Source organism: Thalassophryne amazonica, chromosome 10 (assembly GCF_902500255.1).
Source record: "Thalassophryne amazonica chromosome 10, fThaAma1.1, whole genome shotgun sequence".
Taxonomy (NCBI): Eukaryota; Metazoa; Chordata; class Actinopteri; order Batrachoidiformes; family Batrachoididae; genus Thalassophryne; species Thalassophryne amazonica.
Window position 1 is genome coordinate 47491886 of NC_047112.1, and position 20796 is coordinate 47512681.

The 20796-nt window shown below is 42.2% G+C and overlaps 1 protein-coding gene across 1 annotated transcript in view; it reads left to right on the forward strand.

Annotated features, from left to right (window-relative positions):
* The window catches only part of opa1 (OPA1 mitochondrial dynamin like GTPase), a 119850-nt gene that overhangs the window by 63404 nt on the left and 35650 nt on the right, over window positions 1-20796 (forward strand). The window contains 7 exon segments of the mRNA XM_034179956.1: window positions 1683-1782; window positions 6019-6149; window positions 8687-8759; window positions 13156-13228; window positions 13314-13429; window positions 15620-15684; window positions 19193-19269. Of these exon segments, the coding sequence (XP_034035847.1) occupies window positions 1683-1782; window positions 6019-6149; window positions 8687-8759; window positions 13156-13228; window positions 13314-13429; window positions 15620-15684; window positions 19193-19269 (635 nt within the window).

The following is a 20796-nucleotide window of genomic DNA, read 5'->3' on the forward strand; positions in this document are numbered from 1 at the left end:
TCAAACTGGGTCCTGCAGAGGCGGAAGGACCGCTGAAAGCAGTTGTCATCCAGACGCAGCTCATGCAGCAAATAATGATACTCTCTCTCTGTATTGGGAGCTTTTCACAACTCGCTCCGTGTGATCAAGGTCCATCATGTTAACTTGACTGACAACCGGAGCCGGCGAGCGGAATGGAAGTTCCTCCTATTTGATGACGCACCGGAGCGAATTTTCGCAGCAAAAGCAGAGCGACACACCGGGCGAAGGAGGCGCGTCCGTCGCCACGCGACCCCTGCGAATTTGTAGCGTCTGATCGCGCCCGGTGTGAACGCGGCATTAAATAGATGAAAATCATCTTCTATTTTTGGCATTCCCGCTCCTGCCCACTCACGTTCATTTTTATTCCCGTCCCATCCCAATCACGGGATTGATAAAATTTTGACTCCCATCCCGCGGGAATCCCGCAGGAATCACGTGACCCACGGGAATTCCCGAAAAATGTCATCCTCTAATGCAGCCAGAGTGGGCACGGATGAAGCGAGTGCATCACGGCCGCTGTGCCCCTCATGGGGGCGCCTCCGCGGTCGCCTTCGCTTCTGTTCCCTGTTATATCCGCTTTTCTTCGTCATGTATTCGCTGATCCACCCCGGGACATTTGTCATTTCCGCCCACCTTTGTTGCGGACGCTCAGCTTTTGTCTCCTCATTCCATCCGCAAATCCTCCTAAACGCCAGTGGGACAGGGCCCTTAGTTTTGACGTGTAGCCAGCTCTAAAAAGAGCTGGTGAATCCAAACATCTTCCATTTATGGATAATGGAGGCCACTATTGGGAGCTTCAAAGCACCAGAAATGTTTCTGTACCCTTCCGCAGATTTGTGCCTTGAGACAATCCTGTCTGAGGTCTACAGACAATTCCTTTGACTTCATGGGTTTGACTTCGCCTAGTGCCGGACTGTGGTCCCTGGGCACCGGACTGTGGCTGCCTACTGCTCCGAGTGGTTGGATTGCGTCTAATTGTAACTAGGATGGTTTAAATGCAGAGGACAGATTTCATTGTATGTATGTATATGTACATTGACAATAAAGGCTATATTCTATTCTATGCTTGGTTTGTCTTGGTTTTTGCCATGCACTGTAAACTGTGGGACCTTATATGTAGACAGGTGTGCGTGTCTTTCCAAACCATGTCCAGTCAACTGAATTTACTCCAGGTGGACTCCAGTTAAGCTGTAAAAACACCTCAAGGATGAACAGTGGGAACAGGATGCACCTGAGCTTAATTTTGAGCTTCATGGCAAAGGCTGTAAATACTTATGTACATGTTATTTCTTAGTTTATATATATATATATATATATATATATATATATATATATATATATATTTGCAAAAATCACAAAAAAAATTTTTTTCACCTTGTCATCATGGGGTATTATTGTGTGTAACAGTTTGAGGTAAAAATAGAATTTCAGCCAGTTTGGAATAAAGCTGTAACAAAAAATGTGGAAAAAGTGAAGTGCTGTGAATACTTTCTGGGTGCACTGTACTTGCTGGTTATTTTAATGAGTATATCCCCTGTGAATGTGTATCTGTGTTGTCTAAGGTTCTTCAGTTTTGCATTGGTAAAGTGATTACTTGCTCAGCTATACTTCTTAAAATTTTCTTAAATGTTAAAAAAAAAATGAATGCGTGACCTTCACAGACTGTGACTACAGGCATGGCAGTGGACACCAAGGAAACCATTTTCAGCATCAGCAAGGCCTACATGCAGAACCCAAATGCAATCATCCTCTGTATTCAGGGTGAGCTTTTTTCCTCTCTGGTGGTGGTGGTGTTGTGTGTGTGTGTGTGTGTGTGTGTGTGTGTGTGTGTGTGTGTGTGTGTGTGTGTGTGTGTGTGTGTGTGTGTGTGTGTGTGTGTGTGTGTGTGTGTGTGTGTGTGTGTGTGTGTGTGTGTGTGTGTGTGTGTGTGTGTGTGTGTGTGTGTATCCTCTTATGAAAGTTCAATGTGTCAGAAATATATGTTTCAGAGCATGTGCCAGCTGATCTGGCACATGCTGACTTTTGTGTTAGTAAGCAAAGCACAATCAGTCAAATTTACCAATATTCTTTTGGAATGATGAGAGGAGATCAGATTCAGAACACAGTTCCAGGCATTCAAGTTCTCTGTCACTATGACAGATTCCCTGTCAATTGGGCTGCTACAAGGCAGGGTTCCTGCTGACGCCATCCTGATGCAAAATCAAGGCTGGACCCAAGATATAAAATTTACAGCATCTCCAGGACAAATTGATTTTTAGAACGTCTCTGGGTTCTTTTTTCCCCTCCTCACAGGGAATCCCTGTGTCTGTTCCTCTGTGTCCTGTAAGCAGTCTGCAGGAATGGGGGCAGTTGTTCAGCCTACTGGGTGTTTGAGTGTAGATGTTTCACAGTGCGCTGATGACAGTTAGCAAAGAGCAGAGTTTTACAAACATATTTCTGAACTTTCCTTTCAATGTCAGCTCTGGGTGAGTGTTGTTGCTGTGGTTAAACTAAAAACACAGCTGCAGACCGTGATACATTAACAAGCACTAACGTTTTTTCCTCCCAAAATACGCCTTAAATCTTTTTCTGTGGCTGGCATGACTTAAAATGAGCTCATAAAACCTTCTTACATGTCAGTCAAGTCATGCGTTCCACATAAATACAGAAATCCTTGATTATTCCTGCTCAGAGACTGCAAACCTGCAGCGAATCTGGGCGAAAAGAGGGTGTTTTTGGGTGGACATGCCCGCCACAGCCCCCCTTGATTAAAGCTCCACTTTTGAAAACATTTTTCATACTACTACTACTACTACTACTACTTATATATATATATATATATATATATATATATATATATAAAAATTTTTTAACACCTAAAATGTTTAAATTAGTATTACTCTGGGCTAAATTTTACTATATTTCTGGACTAAGTTTCATTGATGAGCCATATAAAAATAAGTTTACTTAATTGAACTTTTTTGTGTATCTAAAGTGGGATGTGAAGCAGTATCTCTTTTTAATGTAGTGTCTAAGCTTGGGCATTGCTGGGTCTGTTTGGGGTTCTAACTTTAAAATCAGGTCAGTTAGGATGAGGGAACCCAAATATATGAAAATTATTCCAGATCTTGTGGTTAGTATTCTTATCAAACAAACGTAGGTTGTGATATCAATTTTTGGTTAAAGGCAAAGAAAAGGTGAAAATGTACCTCTTAGTGTGTGTTGCATTTATATTTTCTTTTGCACAACTAAATTGGGGGAATCAGGTTGAGAAAATAGTCATAAAAAAAAAACTCCAGAATGCATCCCTGGACATCTAAAATTTTGTGGGGGTCTTCAGTGGGCCTAGAAGCCCTGCTGACAAAAGTCCAGTTTCACCAGAAAAGAACACCTACCCCCCATTTCAGATCCTGGCTACAGGCCTGAGCTTTTACTTCTTACAGAAGTATCTTTTTTCCTTTTCTTTGTTGTTTATGCACCTATTACTTCTTACATAAGTGTTTTCTTTTATTGTTGTTTATGCACCAATAACACCAGATCAAATTCCTTGTACAACCCCTGGCAAAAATTATGGAATCACCAGCCTCGGAGGATGTTCATTCAGTTGTTTAATTTTGTAGGAAAAAAGCAGATCACAGACATGACACAAAACTAAAGTCATTTCAAATGTCAACTTTCTGGCTTTAAGAAACACTATAAGAAATCAGGAAAAAAATTGTGGCAGTCAGTAACGGTTACTTTTTTAGACCAAGCAGAGGGAAAGAAATATGGAATCACTCAATTCTGAGGAAAAAATTATGGAATCATGAAAAACAAAAGAACGCTCCAACACATCACTAGTATTTTGTTGCACCACCTCTGGCTTTTGTAACAGCTTGCAGTCTCTGAGGCATGGACTTAATGAGTGACAAACAGTACTCTTCATCAATCTGGCCCCAACTTTCTCTGATTGCTGTTGCCAGATCAGCTTTGCAGGTTGGAGCCTTGTCATGGACCATTTTCTTCAACTTCCACCAAAGATTTTCAATTGGATTAAGATCTGGACTATTTGCAGGCCATGACATTGACCCTATGTGTCTTTTTGCAAGGAATGTTTTCACAGTTTTTGCTCTATGGCAAGATGCATTATCATCTTGAAAAATGATTTCATCATCCACAAACATCCTTTCAATTGATGGGGTAAGAAAAGTGTCCAAAATATCAACGTAAACTTGTGCATTTATTGATGATGTAATGACAACCATCTCCCCAGTGCCTTTACCTGACATGCAGCCCCATATCATCAATGACTGTGGAAATTTACATGTTCTCTTCAGGCAGTCATCTTTATAAATCTCATTGGAACGGCACCAAACAAAAGTTCCAGCATCATCACCTTGCCTAATGCAGATTTGAGATTCATCACTGAATATGACTTTCATCCAGTCATCCACAGTCCATGATTGCTTTTCCTTAGCCCATTGTAACCTTGTATTTTTCTGTTTAGGTGTTAATGATGGCTTTGTTTAGCTTTTCCGTATGTAAATCCCATTTTCTTTAGGCGGCTTCTAACAGTTCAGTCACAGACGTTGACTCCAGTTTCCTCCCATTCCTTCCTCATTTGTTTTGTTGTGCATTTTCGATTTTTGAGACATATTGCTTTAAGTTTTCTGTCTTGACGCTTTGATGTCTTCCTTGGTCTACCAGTATGTTTGCCTTTAACAACCTTCCCATGTTGTTTGTATTTGGTCCAGAGTTTAGACACAGCTGACTGTGAACAACCAACATCTTTTGCAACATTGCGTGATGATTTACCCTCTTAAGAGTTTGATAATCCTCTCCTTTGTTTCAATTGACATCTCTCGTATTGGAGCCATGATTCATGTCAGTCCACTTTCAGTCCGCTCTCCAAGGTGTGATCACTCCTTTTTAGATGCAGACTAACGAGCAGATCTGATTTGATGCAGGTGTTAGTTTTGGGGATGAAAATTTACAGGGTGATTCCATAATTTATTCCTCAGAATTGAGTGAGTCCATATTTTTTTCCCTCTACTTGGTCTAAAAAAGTAACCGTTACTGACTGCCACAATTTTTTTTCTTGATTTCTTATAGTGTTTCTTAAAGCCAGAAAGTTGCCATTTGAAATGACTTTAGTTTTGTGTCATGTCTGTGATCTGCTTTTTTTCTACAAAATTACTGAATGAACAACCTCCGAGGCTGGTGATTCCATAATTATTGCCAGGGGTTGTATGTGAGAACTTACTTGATTCTTCTGATTCTGATTAATTGGTATTGAATTAAGTAAAAGCTGTAGAAAAGCTGTCCCATTAAATGTGTTTATCCTGAAGTATTTAAATAATATGTAAGTTAAAATCTTTCTATAATATGCTGCATTAGAAAAGAGCAGCAATGGTTTGTGAGTGAAATATAATCTTGTTCAGGAGAAGTGGTGGCTAAGTGGTTAATGCGCTTAGTTTCAGTGCAGAAGGCTCCGGGTTCAAATCCCACCCCTGCCACATTTCTCCATGTAGTGTGGAGTTGCGTCAGGAAGGGCATCCGGCGTAAAACCTGTGCCAATTCAACATGCAGATCCACCTTGGATTTGCTGTGGCGACCCCGAGTGCAAACAATGGAGCAGCCGAAGGGTCTTACTTACTTACTTTTTAGGAGAAGAATCTGCTCTTTTCTTCACTGTCTCTACGTTGTTTTACATTGAACACTAGGATGCAATTACCAAAGGGGTTCTATAAAAAGCTTACGATTTGGCTGAGAGAAAAAAAAATTCAGTCTTTTTTTTTTTTTTTTTTTTGCTTTAATCCCGAGGGTTCAGACTATACAGGTGGTTTGTTTTTTGTTTTGTTTATTGCCATGATTTATGGTTACATTCACTATTATACTGGGTCATTGGGAAATGAGTTTCTTGAGTTCTTTCTTCCCCCAATTGTTTCTATCTATTTTTCATCAGTTTTGTACGTATTAGTGTTATTAACATTTGATCCAATTTTGCCGTCTGCCGTGACATTTCTCTTCTATCTGCAGATGGCAGTGTAGATGCAGAGCGAAGCATTGTAACAGACCTGGTCAGCCAGATGGACCCCCATGGGAAAAGGACCATCTTTGTCCTGACCAAGGTGGACTTGGCTGAAAAGAACCTTGCCAGTCCAAGCAGAGTAAGATTAACAAGATACGGTTTAAAAAAATCTTTAAGGGCATGTAGGCCATGTTTTTGTATCTATGTTTTAACGTTGAGTGTTGGTCAATACAAACATAACATGGTCTTTATGTCTTATGTAGGAGAGCTGTGTTCATTGTCACAATCTACTGTAAAGAGCTCAGATCTCACACTGGCCATGTTTACATGACCATAGAAATCAGATAAGTGTAATAATCTGATTTCTCGCATTTGCACGTGCTTCAGTAATCCGATAATTGGAAATACCGGGTTTACATGGTTACAATTCATTAATTGGATTTCTTTGGAAGTGGAGAAAGAAGAAAGGACAACTGAAGAAAATCCAGACTGAAAACAAGAGTTTCATTCTCTCTCTCTCTCTCTCTCTCTCCCTCCCTCCCTGTCTTCCTCTCCCCTGCTCTCGCTCTCTGGCTGTCTCCCTCTATCTGTCTTGTTTGCCCTCTCTGTCTCTCTTGCTCTGTTTATCTTTCCTTCTCCCTCTGTCTCTTGTTCCCTCTCTCTGTCTCACTCCGTCTATCGCTCTGTCTCTCCCCCTCGCTCTGTGTCTCTCCCTCTCTCTGTCTCTCTCTCTCTCTCTCAGCGCGGAGGTTTGTGGAGTTGATGTCCTCTCAGCTCAGCTTTAAATATATTTGTCTATAAACGGCATAGATCACCAAGACATCTGCTGTTTCGAATCCTGAAACAACACACGGCCATTCAAGGTCACTTGGGCGTCCTGTCAAATTTTTATTTTTTTATTTGTTTGGACACACAACGGACTCTCTGAACTTTGTGATCTAATGAAAGATATTACAAGCCCTGGTGGGGCAGTAGTCCGTCCCGCCGAACCTCTGGATATGTGAGTGACAACTGCTTTTACACATGCACAGATGTAAAACAACAAAATAAATCTGATTAATGGTATACATGTACAAAAGAAATCTGAGTATTGGAGAGAAATCCAGGTGTGTTAATCCGATTTCTCATACTCGGATAACTGTAGTCATCGGATAAAGCTAATCAGATTTTGCTGTTTACATCACAACGTAATAATCAGATAACGGCCAATAATCAGGCAGCAGCCGGGTTTTTATGTGCATGTAAATGAGGCCACTGTGTAAATGAATTGATCACTCACAGCAACTTTGTCGTGGTGCAGCAGAGAGATGAGCTGGAATGTTGTAATACAGACACCAGTGGCACAATGTAGTTATGCTGGGCCCCAGTGCAAAGATTTTTATTCTTTTTACCAGAATCGATGGAGGATAATAGAGAATATTAGGAATACTAAAAAAAAAAAAAAAAAAAAAAAAAGGCTTGGGAGGTGATTTTTGTTCAGTGCAGCAATTCACAAATTAAATGTTTGGCGTAAGGGAAGAAGGTAACATTGTACACATTTATCAACAATGTGCACCAAAACAAAGCAGATGGCACTGATGGGACACCCTGTATTCTCAAAAAGCATTCAAAGGTCAGCAGTGAACACTTTAATGATATGGTTATAAGATAATTTAATTTCTCTTCTATTTTTCAGAGTTACAAATAATGTTTATTTTTCAAAAGAACCAGGCAGTTGCTCCTGTTTCAGGCTTTGTGGCAAAACTGACACTGACATAATGGCTAATTCAACACAATCAAACCAAGTGAAAAAATATTTCTTGTCTGTATATGAATCTGTAAGAATGACACACAAAAGATTAACAGGTGAACACGTAACGCTGCTGACGAGATTAAATGACTGAATCTTTACTATAAGTTCATGTTTTTTCCAGCAGAAAATTCTCTTTTTCTGCAGCCTTTGGATTTTAGCCTTTACATGTCCAGTGTCAGTGGCAGATATGTCTTTAGTCAGCCTGCTCTGCTTTATCACACGGACAGGAACTAAACAGGCTAGTTCTGCTAGCTCTTCGGCGCTTGCTGTAAACAGTGGAATTTTCAGTGTCAGCTTTCAATCACTCTCGGAGTGAACAGAGGAATGTCCCTTCCACAGGTGGGAATAAAGTAATCCTGCAAAAGAAGCACATTCATCACCTCTCACAATCCATCCACACAAATTTCACACAATGAAGCAAGCTCTGTGTGTGCAGGGCATTATGGGACGATGCAGGTTGAAGGAGGCTGATCAAGAGCCCAACTGGGCCTCAGTGCATGTGGCAGACACACAAATACAGGCACACACAAAGCTGACAACAGTTCTTTAGAGGGGAGGGGGGGATGTCTGTGTGGATACTCAGCTCTTTATCAGTACATTGCTTAAGAACATGTAAAACATTATGGTAATATAAGCAGGGAGAGAACTGAATAATGTCTGTAGAAAAATGACTATATGCAGCTGCTCCACAAGAGGGAGCGCATCTCTTTCAATTTTACCTACAAGTCCCTCAGTGGGTCTGTGTTTGGAATATACTTCTATTGAGATGACTGAGGACGTGTGTGTGTGTGTGTGTGTGTGTGTGTGTGTGTGTGTGTGTGTGTGTGTGTGTGTGTGTGTGTGTGTGTGTGTGTGTGTGTGTGTGTGTGTGTTGTTGCTTTCAGATACAACAGATAGTAGAAGGGAAACTTTTCCCGATGAAGGCCCTGGGCTACTTTGCTGTGGTAACTGGAAAAGGTGACATAGTACTGTGTAATCCACTGTGCTGCATTTAATAGACCATTGTTACATTGTTTGGTGCATGCACACTGAGTAATCTGCAAATCGCTCATGTCCTAGAACGCCATGAGGAGCCAAGCCTGTTAATACGGGCCTGCCAGCTCCGTGTAAATACACGGGCATGACTGAATCTATGGATAACACTGGAACAAATGCCTGTAACTTGCCCAGAGAAAGGTGGACTAAAGCCCCTTTCAGACCGGACCCGCTTCGAGTTACATCGTGCTGCGTCATGACAGCGCCATGTGGATGCAACCTAGTGCCGAGACGATGTAGCTCAACGCCACAACACCGCGAGGGATGCAAAGGACGAAGCCAGTCAGACGCCAAAAATTAAACGTTTAATTTTTTCTGCATCCTGTGGTCGACGCAGAAAAGAAGTGGTTTCAGCGCAAGTCAGGGCAAAGCAACGGTACTCAACGTGACTGGAAGCCACGTTACCTGACGCCAATTTATGATTCCTGCTGTGTTCCATTGTTCCCGAAGTATAAATCACGCAGGATTGTTTTTATATGTTTTTTATTGTTTTCATACCGTGTATACAATGCAGTAAAAACTACACGCTCAAAAAGAGCACAGAAGAAAGTTCTTAAGTTCTCTCACATGTCTAACGCGCGCCTCTGCCCCTCAGAGCGCCACCTGGTGGATCACCTTTGGCTCCATGGTGCCCAGACCATGCCGGCTATCACGGCCGTTCCTGCGGGATGTTGACAGGGGTCCTGGCCTCCACCTTTGTGGCTCACGTTTAACGCGCGCCTGCAGGCTGATAGCGCCACCTGGTCGGACACGCTCGGCGGCACCGCGGTGCCGTTTTCTCCGCCACTTCATTCCCAGCTGACCGAACGGCAATTGCCTCCTGCCCCTGGAAGGCCCCTGCTGCTTCAGCTTTGCCTGCTGTTGTTTCGGGTGGGCGGTTTCTTCCCCGCATGACAGGCCCCCCTGTCACATGCGTCACCATGAAGGATGCGGGTTCGAGTGGGGCGGCGTCGCTCCCGCCGGTCCTAATGGTGTCTGCCAAAGCTCGGTGGTGAGACGGCGATGCCCCGTCTGTCCCAGGTGCCATACAACAGAGCCTACCTGTGCCCCGGTGGCTCCCCACCGGCCGGCCAGCCAACCCCGGACCGAGATTCTGCTGCTGCTGTTGGCTCTGCGGTGGGGCCAACCCCGGCCTGCACGGCTTGCCTCTGGCAAATACGTTTTTCTCAGGACCCGACCCACGACGATTCTCTCCCTAGCCCGCACGGGCGGATCCAGCCTACCCGCCTGTCGCCTGTCGGTGACATGTTGGGATTTGCTGCGCATGCTGGTGGCAGTTAGCGGAGGGGCCCCCGGGGGCCGGACGCAGGTGCGGGTTGGCGAGGCAGGGCCCTGCCTCTCAGCCCCGCCTGGCCTTTTGGCCGCTCGACCCAAGTGCCCTGGGCCCGTATGCTGCCGCCACCACTGCTGAGAGTCAGCCTACTTGGTTGATCCTGCCAGTAGCATATGCTTGTCTCAAAGATTAAGCCATGCAAGTTTAAGTACACACGGCCGGTAAAGTGAAACTGCGAATGGCTCATTAAATCAGTTATGGTTCCTTTGGTCGCTCCCAGTTACTTGGATAACTGTGGTAATTCTAGAGCTAATACATGCCAACAAGTGCTGACCCCTCACGGGGTGCATTTATTAGACCCAAAACCCATGCGGGGTGGCCCCGGGCCGGTTCCAACCTGGGTCGCGGGCGCCCCGGCCGGCTTTGGTGACTCTAGATAACCTGGAGCCAATCACTGGCCCCCGTGGCGGCAACGTCTCATTCGAATGTCTGCCCTATCGACTTTCAATGGTACTTTCTGTGCCTACCATGGTGACCACGGGTAACGGGGAATCAGGGTTCGATTCCGGAGAGGGAGCCTGAGAAATGGCTACCACATCCAAGGAAGGCAGCAGGTGCGCAAATTACCCACTCCCGACTCGGGGAGGTAGTGGTGAAAATAAATAAATAACTTGAATAAAGTCCAAAGTCCTGCCACAACACTGATTGCCAGAGACAGGACATGTCCACTAAATACAGCATGACTCCAGACATCTCCACATTTTCTCACGGACGGTTCGTTTGCGCGCGTGGTCAGAGAAGATAAACTATGACAGAACTCAGAGCGCAGACCTGCAGCTCAGCACAAGACATACCGTATTTTCCAGACTATAAGTCGCACCGGAGTATAAGTCGCATGGACATACAGGTATGTTAACATGAAAAGTTCAGATGATAATATTGTGACGGCAAAAGGAAGAAATGGCGCCACCTTGAGTTGAGAAGATGTATTTGACAGAATACATGAATGTGGTTCTAGCTGTGGCCATCTAGCTTTTAGCCCGCGATTAGCTTTTTTTTTTGTTTTTTTCATGGTGGTTAGAATAACCTCCGCTTTCCTCCAGTCCTTCACAAGTTTTCTCACTACTCCAATCTCTCTCTGCTGCTCGATTACCGTTTTCGGATGCATATTTCACCAGCCGCAACTTGTAATCTGCAGAGTATGATTTTCTTTTTGGTGGCATTTTTTCGGGCCTTCTCCGTTGTCTTGTTAAGTTATCAGTAATGTTGAAATTTTTATTTTTCTATGGTAGTCAGAAGTCGCAGGAACAGTCACACAAGCCTTGAGTGCCCTCTCGTGAGCTGCATTTTACCTAAGGATATGTTTGTATTTTGCGGACCACATTGCGAGCCGAACCATAACCTGCACCATCGCTGAACGGTTCTTTTCTGACACATTACCCGCTGTGGACCATAGTACTACACACCAGGTGTTAGCTGCCGATGTTCGTGCAGCACCTACCTGTGCAGCTCATGACATCCCCATGGTGTCGACGCCAGCTCCTTCCAAGTGCAGACGCTAATCCTCCGCCGTCACTCACCCGGTGCTCCCATGCAGCTCTCAGCGTCAACTTAAACACTCTGCTCACACTGATATCCAAGGGTTGAAGCTGTTTTGTTAGCCCTCCTGGAATAACAGCAAGCACCGTGTTCGTCTGCTTCACACGCTGTTTCACAATCATTGTCTGTGTCAGGTGGATCTGGGTGAGGTGAGGAATACGTGTCCAATGTTCTGTTCTCTGATTGGTTATTGTGACCAGCGTGACCTGTAGGGCGGCCGCCATACTACAGTGCCCATGATGCATTGTATTTCCGTTTCCGGTGGCCATTTTAAAACATAGAGCGACTCTGTCACGTAAAATTGTTTTATTACGGTAAATTAATTGAGAATCTACCAGTATGTTTTTCATTTATAAGTCGCTCTGGAGTATAGGTCGCACCCCCGGCCAAAACATGTAAAAAAAAAAGTGCGACTTATAGTCCGAAAAATACAGTACAAGCTCGAAGAGAAATCAGAGCGTACACAGACTGGCTGCAACTGAGTCTGTCTGCAGGTTCTCCTCTGCGTCTTCACCTCCTCACTACCCCCCTGCTGCAAGCACCTGACACAGACATTCCTGCGTCGTCATGACGCTACATAAAGCAACTCAAAGCAGGCCCGGTGTGAAAGGGGCTTGAGTCCCTTAAACATGAACCAGATGTGACAATGAGAACAAGAAGACAATTGGCCAAGTGGTAGGAACACTTGGTTTCATTGCAGAAGGTTCCTGGTTCAAACCCCACCCTAACCCTGCCACATTTCTCCATTTTTTGCTCTGCACAAATGATGTCTGTGTTTGGGAGGAAAGCCGGAAAAACAGTGGATTTTTCCATCCCGAAGCATCAGGCAGATTGCAGAAGGCTATATTCTGTTTATTCCTCGAAACAACAGTGTACTGCCCCAGATGTCATGTCATGAAAAGAAAACTCAACTAAATATTTTTCAGGGGTTTAGAAATGGGAAGCTACACTGTAAGCCGCGGGGGCACAGCTCTTTACTTTCATTTCCAGGCGTGTTGCCAGGCCTGCACTTTAACCAGCCTGTTAGGGGGCAAGCCGGATTGAGCCATTTCATTCTGTTTTAGCACTTTATTGGATCGCGGGCGATTGTCGTAGAACAGCGCTCTGTGGAATAAATTGCAAGGGCCCGCTCCTTGTACGTGCTTTGGATGAATAAGCACTTAACGCTCCCCATGCTAACAGCAGAGGTGGAAGCTCATGCTTAGTCACACAAGATTTACGTACTACTAAGCATGCATATTGAGAATGTAACAGCGGTCTATTCCTCATTATCCTTCCACATAATTAATTCCATCAAATTTCAACTCCTCTTGTGTTTTAATTGTCTTGTGGCATGGAGTGTCTTACAGTAGCAAAATTGCAGAATTGCAGTAATTGCAAAATTGTAGTTGTTCAACCTGTGATCTTACTTAATGACATTTTGTTCTGTTGTCTACACATTTGCAGGGAGCATTGGAGAAAGCATAGAATCTATTAAAGACTACGAGGAAGCTTTTTTCCAGAACTCCAGACTTCTAAGGCAGGTTTCACATGACTGCTAAATCTTTAATGCTTGGTTAATTGTATCAATTTAAAATAAACCATGAGCTTTTGTGTGTAACTAGGGATGGAATGCTGAAGGCCCACCAGGTGACCACGAAGAACTTGAGTCTGGCTGTTTCGGACTGCTTCTGGAAGATGGTTAGGGAATCTGTTGAACAGCAGGCCGATGTCTTCAAAGGTATGGCTGTATTTCCAGGACGAGTTATCGGTTCTAACCTTAATAACAGGAAAACCTACAGGAGTTACTCAAATGCCTTGATATCAGTGATTAATTGTAATACAGTCTGCAAGACCTGTTTCATCCAGAACTTCTTAAGGTAACGAGAATGTGCTAATGATTTGATTGATCGTAGTGTGATTTTATCCATTAGCAGTGATGTGTGTTGGCATCTGCTTCCACTCATTAAGCAGCTCAGGAAACAGGTGCCGCTCTGCCTCTGCTGCACACTTTCCTGCCACATGCTTCCCCTCAGTACTGGCTCCCATCTACACTTGGTCTAGACAGCCACTGGCCCATTACTAATAACACACAGATTTATGGCGGTGAGACTGCAGAGCCTATAGTTCCATTGTGTGGCATATTGATCCACAGCCCATCAAAAACACACATGGCCAGCTCCCATTCTACGTGCTCAGCGCCACTGTGGCCTCACAAACCAGCAATTAGCCTAATCTCCACAGTGGATAGAAAGCTGTGGAAAGGAAGAGTGACCTCTACGTGTTTATGTGTATCTGTTTCTCTGCATGAACAATGGCTTTGATCAAGATGTGCACTTGCTTTTAATACTGTGTCATGGCCACCACTCCATGTTCAATTTTTTTAAATTTATGTTTACAGTTTCCTGATATGGTTTTATTAAACTTTAAAGCTTTAGAAATCTGAAAATTGTAGGGTTTTTTTTTTCTTTCAGCTAACCAACCTCAAACAAAGGAGATACTATCCTTGTCTGCCGTTACTTGTTTTGGCCTGCCTTTGATTGTAGAAAATTACTGGTTGATGAAGCATAACATGAAAGCTGAAAAAAGCAATATCAACAAGAAGCAGTTTTATTAGACATGAGGATAACAACCTGGCAAGCACCTTGCCAAGTTGATTTTCACTTTGAAATAAAACCTTATTTTTAAGCACAAAATAAGTGTGCAATTTTTTAAGAAATCTGTTAAAATGAAATTAGGAAAAGTAACATTTCAGCTATGCCATTAGCTGTGGTAAATCTGTGACTTTGTTGTAATTAAATGCTAATGGAGAGTTTTATTTTCTTTTATTAAGAATATGTATAATTGTATGTTTTATTCTTTTTTTGAGGTATTTTATTTCTTTATTTTTACTTAACTATACTGCAGGGGCGGTGGCCAAGTGGTTAATGTGCTTGGTTTCAGTTCAGAAGGTTCCGGGTTCAAATCCCACCCCTACCACATTTCTCCATGTAATGTGGAGTTGCGTCAGGAAGGGCATCCGGCGTAAAACCTGTGCCAATTCAACATGCAGATCCACCTTGGATTTGCTGTGGCGACCCCGAGTGCAAACAAGGGAGCAGCCGAAGGGACTTACTTTACTTTTACTTAACTATACTGTATGTTTAAATTCCAGGTATGGTGGAGTTTGATACTCCACCCCCCCCCCCCCCCCCCCCCCCCCCCCCCCCCCGATTTTTTTTAATATAATTTTCTCATTAAAACACCACATACAAAGCTCTTGCAAAAGTGTAAACATATCAAAAGTGCACATGAACATGTTAAAATGTGCTCCAACTTGAACATCCATAAACCTCTAATACCCCTATGCTAACTATAAAGGCCCTTCAGCTTCTTCCTTGTTTTCACTCAGGGTTGCCACAGCAGATCCAATGTGGATCTGCATGCTTATTTGACACAAGTTTTACGCCAGATGCCCTTCCTGACGCAACTCCACATTGCACAGAGCAATGTAGCAGGGGTGGGGTTTGAACCAAGAACCTTCTGCACTGAAACCAAGCGCACAAACCACTTGACCACTGCCCTATAAAATAATAATAATTTAAAAAAACACACCTATGACAGTGGTGCATGTGTCTCTGTTCGAGCATTAAAACTGTTTTTAAAACACCTTTCATGACAAAATAGTTTAAATTACAAAATCTTTTTACCCTTACCTCACGTAGTAGCAGCATAGTACGGGTAACTTCAACATTTGCCATTGTAAAGCTGACGGCTATGGCAAGAAGTCAAGCAAATGCATATGCATAAAGAGCAGAGAACTACTTTGTGATAGAACTACCTGTATGAATTTTGTTTTCTTTGTACAATGTGAAGTTGAACATAATTCACAGTGAGCTTGAAATGGTTGTTTTAGTATGATATTAATTGTCACTGTCTCCTTACACCCTAGCTTCCCGCTTTAACTTGGAGACAGAATGGAAAAACAATTATCCTCGCCTAAGAGAGCTGGACAGGGTGAGAATCACAAAGGCCTTATACTTGATAGAAGCTGGATAGAAACCAAAAATATCATGGATCACATTGGTAGAATGTTTAAGCTTTATGTATTCACAGTTTATACAACCCCAATTCCAATGAAGTTGGGATGCTGTGTAAAATGTAAATAAAAACAGAATACAGTGATTTGAAAATCATCTTCAACCTATGTTCAATTGAATACACCACAAAGACAAGATATTTAATGTTCAAACTGATAGACTTTGTTGTTTTTGTGCAAATATTTGGTCATTTTGAAATGGATGCCTGAAACACATTTCAAAAAATTTGGGACGGGTCAACAAAAGACTGGGAAAGTTGATGAATGCTCAAAGAACACCTAATTGGAAACAGGTGAGTGTCATGATTGGGTATAAAAGGAGCATCCCCAAAAGGCTTAGCCATTCACAAGCAAAGATGGGGTGAGGATCACCACTTTGTGAGCAACTGCGTGAAAAAATAGACCAACAGTTTAAGAACAATGTTTCTCAATGTTCAATTGCAAGGAATTTAGGGATTCCATCATCTACAGTCCATAATATAATCAGAAAATTCATAGAATCTGGAGAACTTTCGACATGTAAGCGGCAAGGTCGAAAGCCAACATTGAATGCCCGTGACCTTCAGTCCCTCAGACGGCATTGCATTAAAAACCGAATCATTGTGTAAAGGATCTTACCGTGTGGGCTCAAGAACACTTCAGAAAACCATTGTCAGTTAACACAGTTCGTGCTACATCGACAAGTGCAAGTTTAAAACTCTACCATGCAAAGCGAAAGCCATACATCAACAACATGTAGAATCACCGCCGCCTTCTCTGGGCCCGAGCTCATTTGAAATGGACAGACGCAAAGTGGAAAAGTGTGCTGTGGTCTGATGAGTCCACATTTCAAATTGTTTTTGGAAATCATGGATGTTGTGTTCACCGGACAAAAGAGGAAAAAGACCATCCAGATTGTTACCAGCGCAAAGTTCAAAAGCCAGCATCTGTGATGGTATGGGGGTGTGTTCGTGCCCATGGCATAGGCAACTTACACATCTGTGATGACACCATCAATGCTGAAAGATACATCCAGGTTTTGGAGCCACACTTGCTTCGTCCCTGCTTATTTCAACAATGCTAAGCCACATTCTGCACGTGTTACAACAATGTGGCTTCGTAGTAAACAAGTGCGGGTACTAGACTGGCCTGCCTGCAGTCCAGACCTGTCGCCCATTGAAAATGTGTGGTGCATTATGAAGCGCAAAATACGACAATGGAGACCCCGGACTGTTGAACAACTGAAGTCGTACATCAAGCAAGAATAGGGAAGAATTCCACCTACAAAGCTGCAGCAATTAGTGTCCTCAGTTCCCAAATGCTTACTGAGTGTTGTTAGAAGGAAAGGTGATGTAACACAGTGGTAAACATACCACTGCGCCAGCTTTTTGAAACGTGTTCCAGGCATCCATTTCAAAATCAGCAAATATTTGTACAAAAACAATAAAGTTTATCAGTTTGAACATTAAATATCTTGTCTTTGTGGTGTATTCAAATGGCTATAGGTTGAAGAGGATTTTCAAATCGTATTCTGTTTTTATTTACATTTTACACAGTCCCAACTTCATTGGAATTGGGGTTGTGACAGAAACTATCATAAATGGCAAAAATTGCAGACTGTAAAATTCCTGCCATTGATAAAGTTTATTGCAGTGTTCCATGGACAAGTTTAGGACAACTTCAACTACCTGTCTTTTCAAAGTAGCAAGCTTTGATGTTTATACAACCCCTGGCAATAATTATGGAATCACCGGCCTCGGAGGATGTTCATTCAGTTGTTTAATTTTGTAGAAAAAAAAGCAGATCACAGACATGACACAAAACTAAAGTCATTTCAAATGGCAACTTTCTGGCTTTAAGAAACACTATAAGAAATCAGGAAAAAAATTGTGGCAGTCAGTAACGGTTACTTTTTTAGACCAAGCAGAGGGAAAAAAATATGGACTCACTCAATTCTGAGGAATAAATTATGGAATCACCCTGTAAATTTTCATCCCCAAAACTAACACCTGCATCAAATCAGATCTGCTCGTTAGTCTGCATCTAAAAGGAGTGATCACACCTTGGAGAGCTGTTGCACCAAGTGGACTGACATGAATCATGGCTCCAACACGAGAGATGTCAATTGAACCAAAGGAGAGGATTATCAAACTCTTAAAAGAGGGTAAATCATCACGCAATGTTGCAAAAGATGTTGGTTGTTCACAGTCAGCTGTGTCTAAACTCTGCACCAAATACAAACAACTGGGAAGGTTGTTAAAGGCAAACATACTGGTAGACAAGGAAGACATCAAAGCGTCAAGACAGAAAACAAAGCAATATGTCTCAAAAATCAAAAATGCACAACAAAACAAATGAGCAACTAATGGGAGGAAACTGGAGTCAACGTCTGTGACCGAACTGTAAGAAACCGCCTAAAGGAAATAGGATTTACATACAGAAAAGCTAAACGAAAGCTATCATTAACACCTAAACAGAATAAAACAAGGTTACAATGGGCTAAGGAAAAGCAGTCATGGACTGTGGATGACTGGATGAAAGTCATATTCAGTCATGAATCTCGAATCTGCATTGGGCAAGGTGATGATGCTGGAACTTTTGTTTGGTGCCGTTCCAATGAGATTTATAAAGATGACTGCCTGAAGAGAACATGTAAATTTCCACAGTCATTGATGATATGGGGCTGCATGTCAGGTAAAGGCACTGGGAGATGGCTGTCATTACATCATCAATAAATGCACAAGTTTACGTTGATATTTTGGACACTTTTCTTATCCCATCAATTGAAAGGATGTTTGGGGATGATGAAATCATTTTTCAAGATGATAATGCATCTTGCCATAGAGCAAAAAACTGTGAAAACATTCCTTGCAAAAAGACACATAGGGTCAATGTCATGGCCTGCAAATAGTCCGGATCTTAATCCAATTGAAAATCTTTGGTGGAAGTTGAAGAAAATGGTCCATGACAAGACTCCAACCTGCAAAGCTGATCTGGCAACAGCAATCGGAGAAAGTTGGAGCCAGATTGATGAAGAGTACTGTTTGTCACTCATTAAGTCCATGCCTCAGAGACTACAAGCTGTTATAAAAGCCAGAGGTGGTGCAACAAAATACTAGTGATGTGTTGGAGCGTTCTTTTGTTTTTCATGATTCCCTAATTTATTCCTCAGAATTGAGTGATTCCATATTTTTTTCCCTCTGCTTGGTCTAAAAAAGTAACCGTTACTGACTGCCACAATTTTTTTTCCTAATTTCTTAGTGTTTCTTAAAGCCAGAAAGTTTGCCATTTGAAATGGACTTTAGTTTTGTCTTATGTCTGTGATCTGCTTTTGTTTTCTACAAAATTAAATAACTGAATGAACATCCTCCGAGGCCGGTGATTCCATAATTTTTGCCAGGGGTTGTAGTAGTTACATTGATGCACATTTATTTGGTCTTTTTGCAGAATGAGCTATTTGAAAAGGCCAAAAATGAAATCCTGGATGAAGTCATTAGCTTGAGTCAAGTGACCCCACAGCATTGGTAAGTTAATTAAAATAATGCTATTTGGTACCTAGTTCTTTTTTTTGTTATTTTCTAAGCAGCTTTCCCCCCCACTTTATTTAAATCTTCATCTTTGGTTTTTACTTTTTCAAATGTTTCCTGAGCTCTGCTCATATTTTACAAAAGACCATGTTGCATTATATAAACCTGATTGCATTTTTGCAAGTGTACACCAAAAGTGCATTAAGTAGGTAATAGATGGAAGATAATGGAAAAAGAAATAAAAAGAAAAACATACAAACAATCAGGGAGCATGTATATTGTAATGACAACCTGAGCAACATATGTGCTTACAGGGCCCCTGAAGAATATGCTCCTTTGAAGCCACGCCATCATTAGTCCTAGAATGTTCAAAACCAAGGAGATCAGCTAGTATTTTATTAAGATTTCTTATCTGCTAAAATATGATCAGGCTTCCATATGAGCTCTGCTTTCCAACGTTATTTACTGTAGATCACATTTACACTCCAACACTGCTGTGGTTTTTCTTTCTCTGTGCAAACATCATCAACATGGTCTTAGAGTAGAAGTGGAAAATGTCACTGTTTCATTCAATGTTGTAGTGTCTCCAAACTGTAAATATAATTCCATTCATCATTTTAATGTTAGCATTATTGCATCTAAATGGTTAATCTTCAGTCCTGATCTGAAGGCAGCTGTATGTTTGCACAGATTTGTCACTCAACTAACTACTCTACTAACCCATATTAGTAAACAATGTAACATTCACACATGGAGTGAATATAAAGTCTTAATCTGTTTCAGTCAGATTCATCATCACAGCCTGATGAAAAATGCATAAAGTGTCCTGATTTTAGAAAACATCTGGAAATACTTTAGTTCCCTGTCGTGGCTGAAGGAAACATAGTGTTTTAAAACGGGTCCCTCTATGGTTTGTCTCTCAGCGTGAACCAGAGAACACTGGTGCTTTGTGCTACAACAAGAAAATTAACTTATTTTAAAGATTGAAAGTGTCCAAGTGCCTTATCTTATTCACGTCAGCGTTTACGACAGACATCAGTCGACTCTTCAGCATTCTGCACGTGATGAAATAAATCCCATTAGCCACCAAGACAAAAATACAAAAAATGTTAAATTACTCTGTTTGGCCTCCGTGTGGAGGGGCATGGCAGCGCAACAGCGTGTGCTTGCTTGATGCCCATGTCGTTAATATTTATGTAATAATATTCCGACCCGAGCTGCTCAGCGGAAACGGGGCTGTCAGCATATGCTGGCTAAATCGTCATGGTGTGAGTACTGCACAACTTATTCAATGTATCCAGCGTATTCAGTGTATTTTCATTCGTCTGCATTTGTTGGCTAAGTCGTCAGGTGTAACAGGGCTCCAAGTTTGTTTTTAAGGTGCACTTATCTGCACATGAAAGCATAGATGTACTTCACCCCAGTGAGGAAAATATTGCTAATGAGATGTGTGCTTGGTGTTGGAACCTTTTCCAGTTTGCGTCCCATCAGTTCTCCACAATCAATGCTCTGATAAATGGCCCA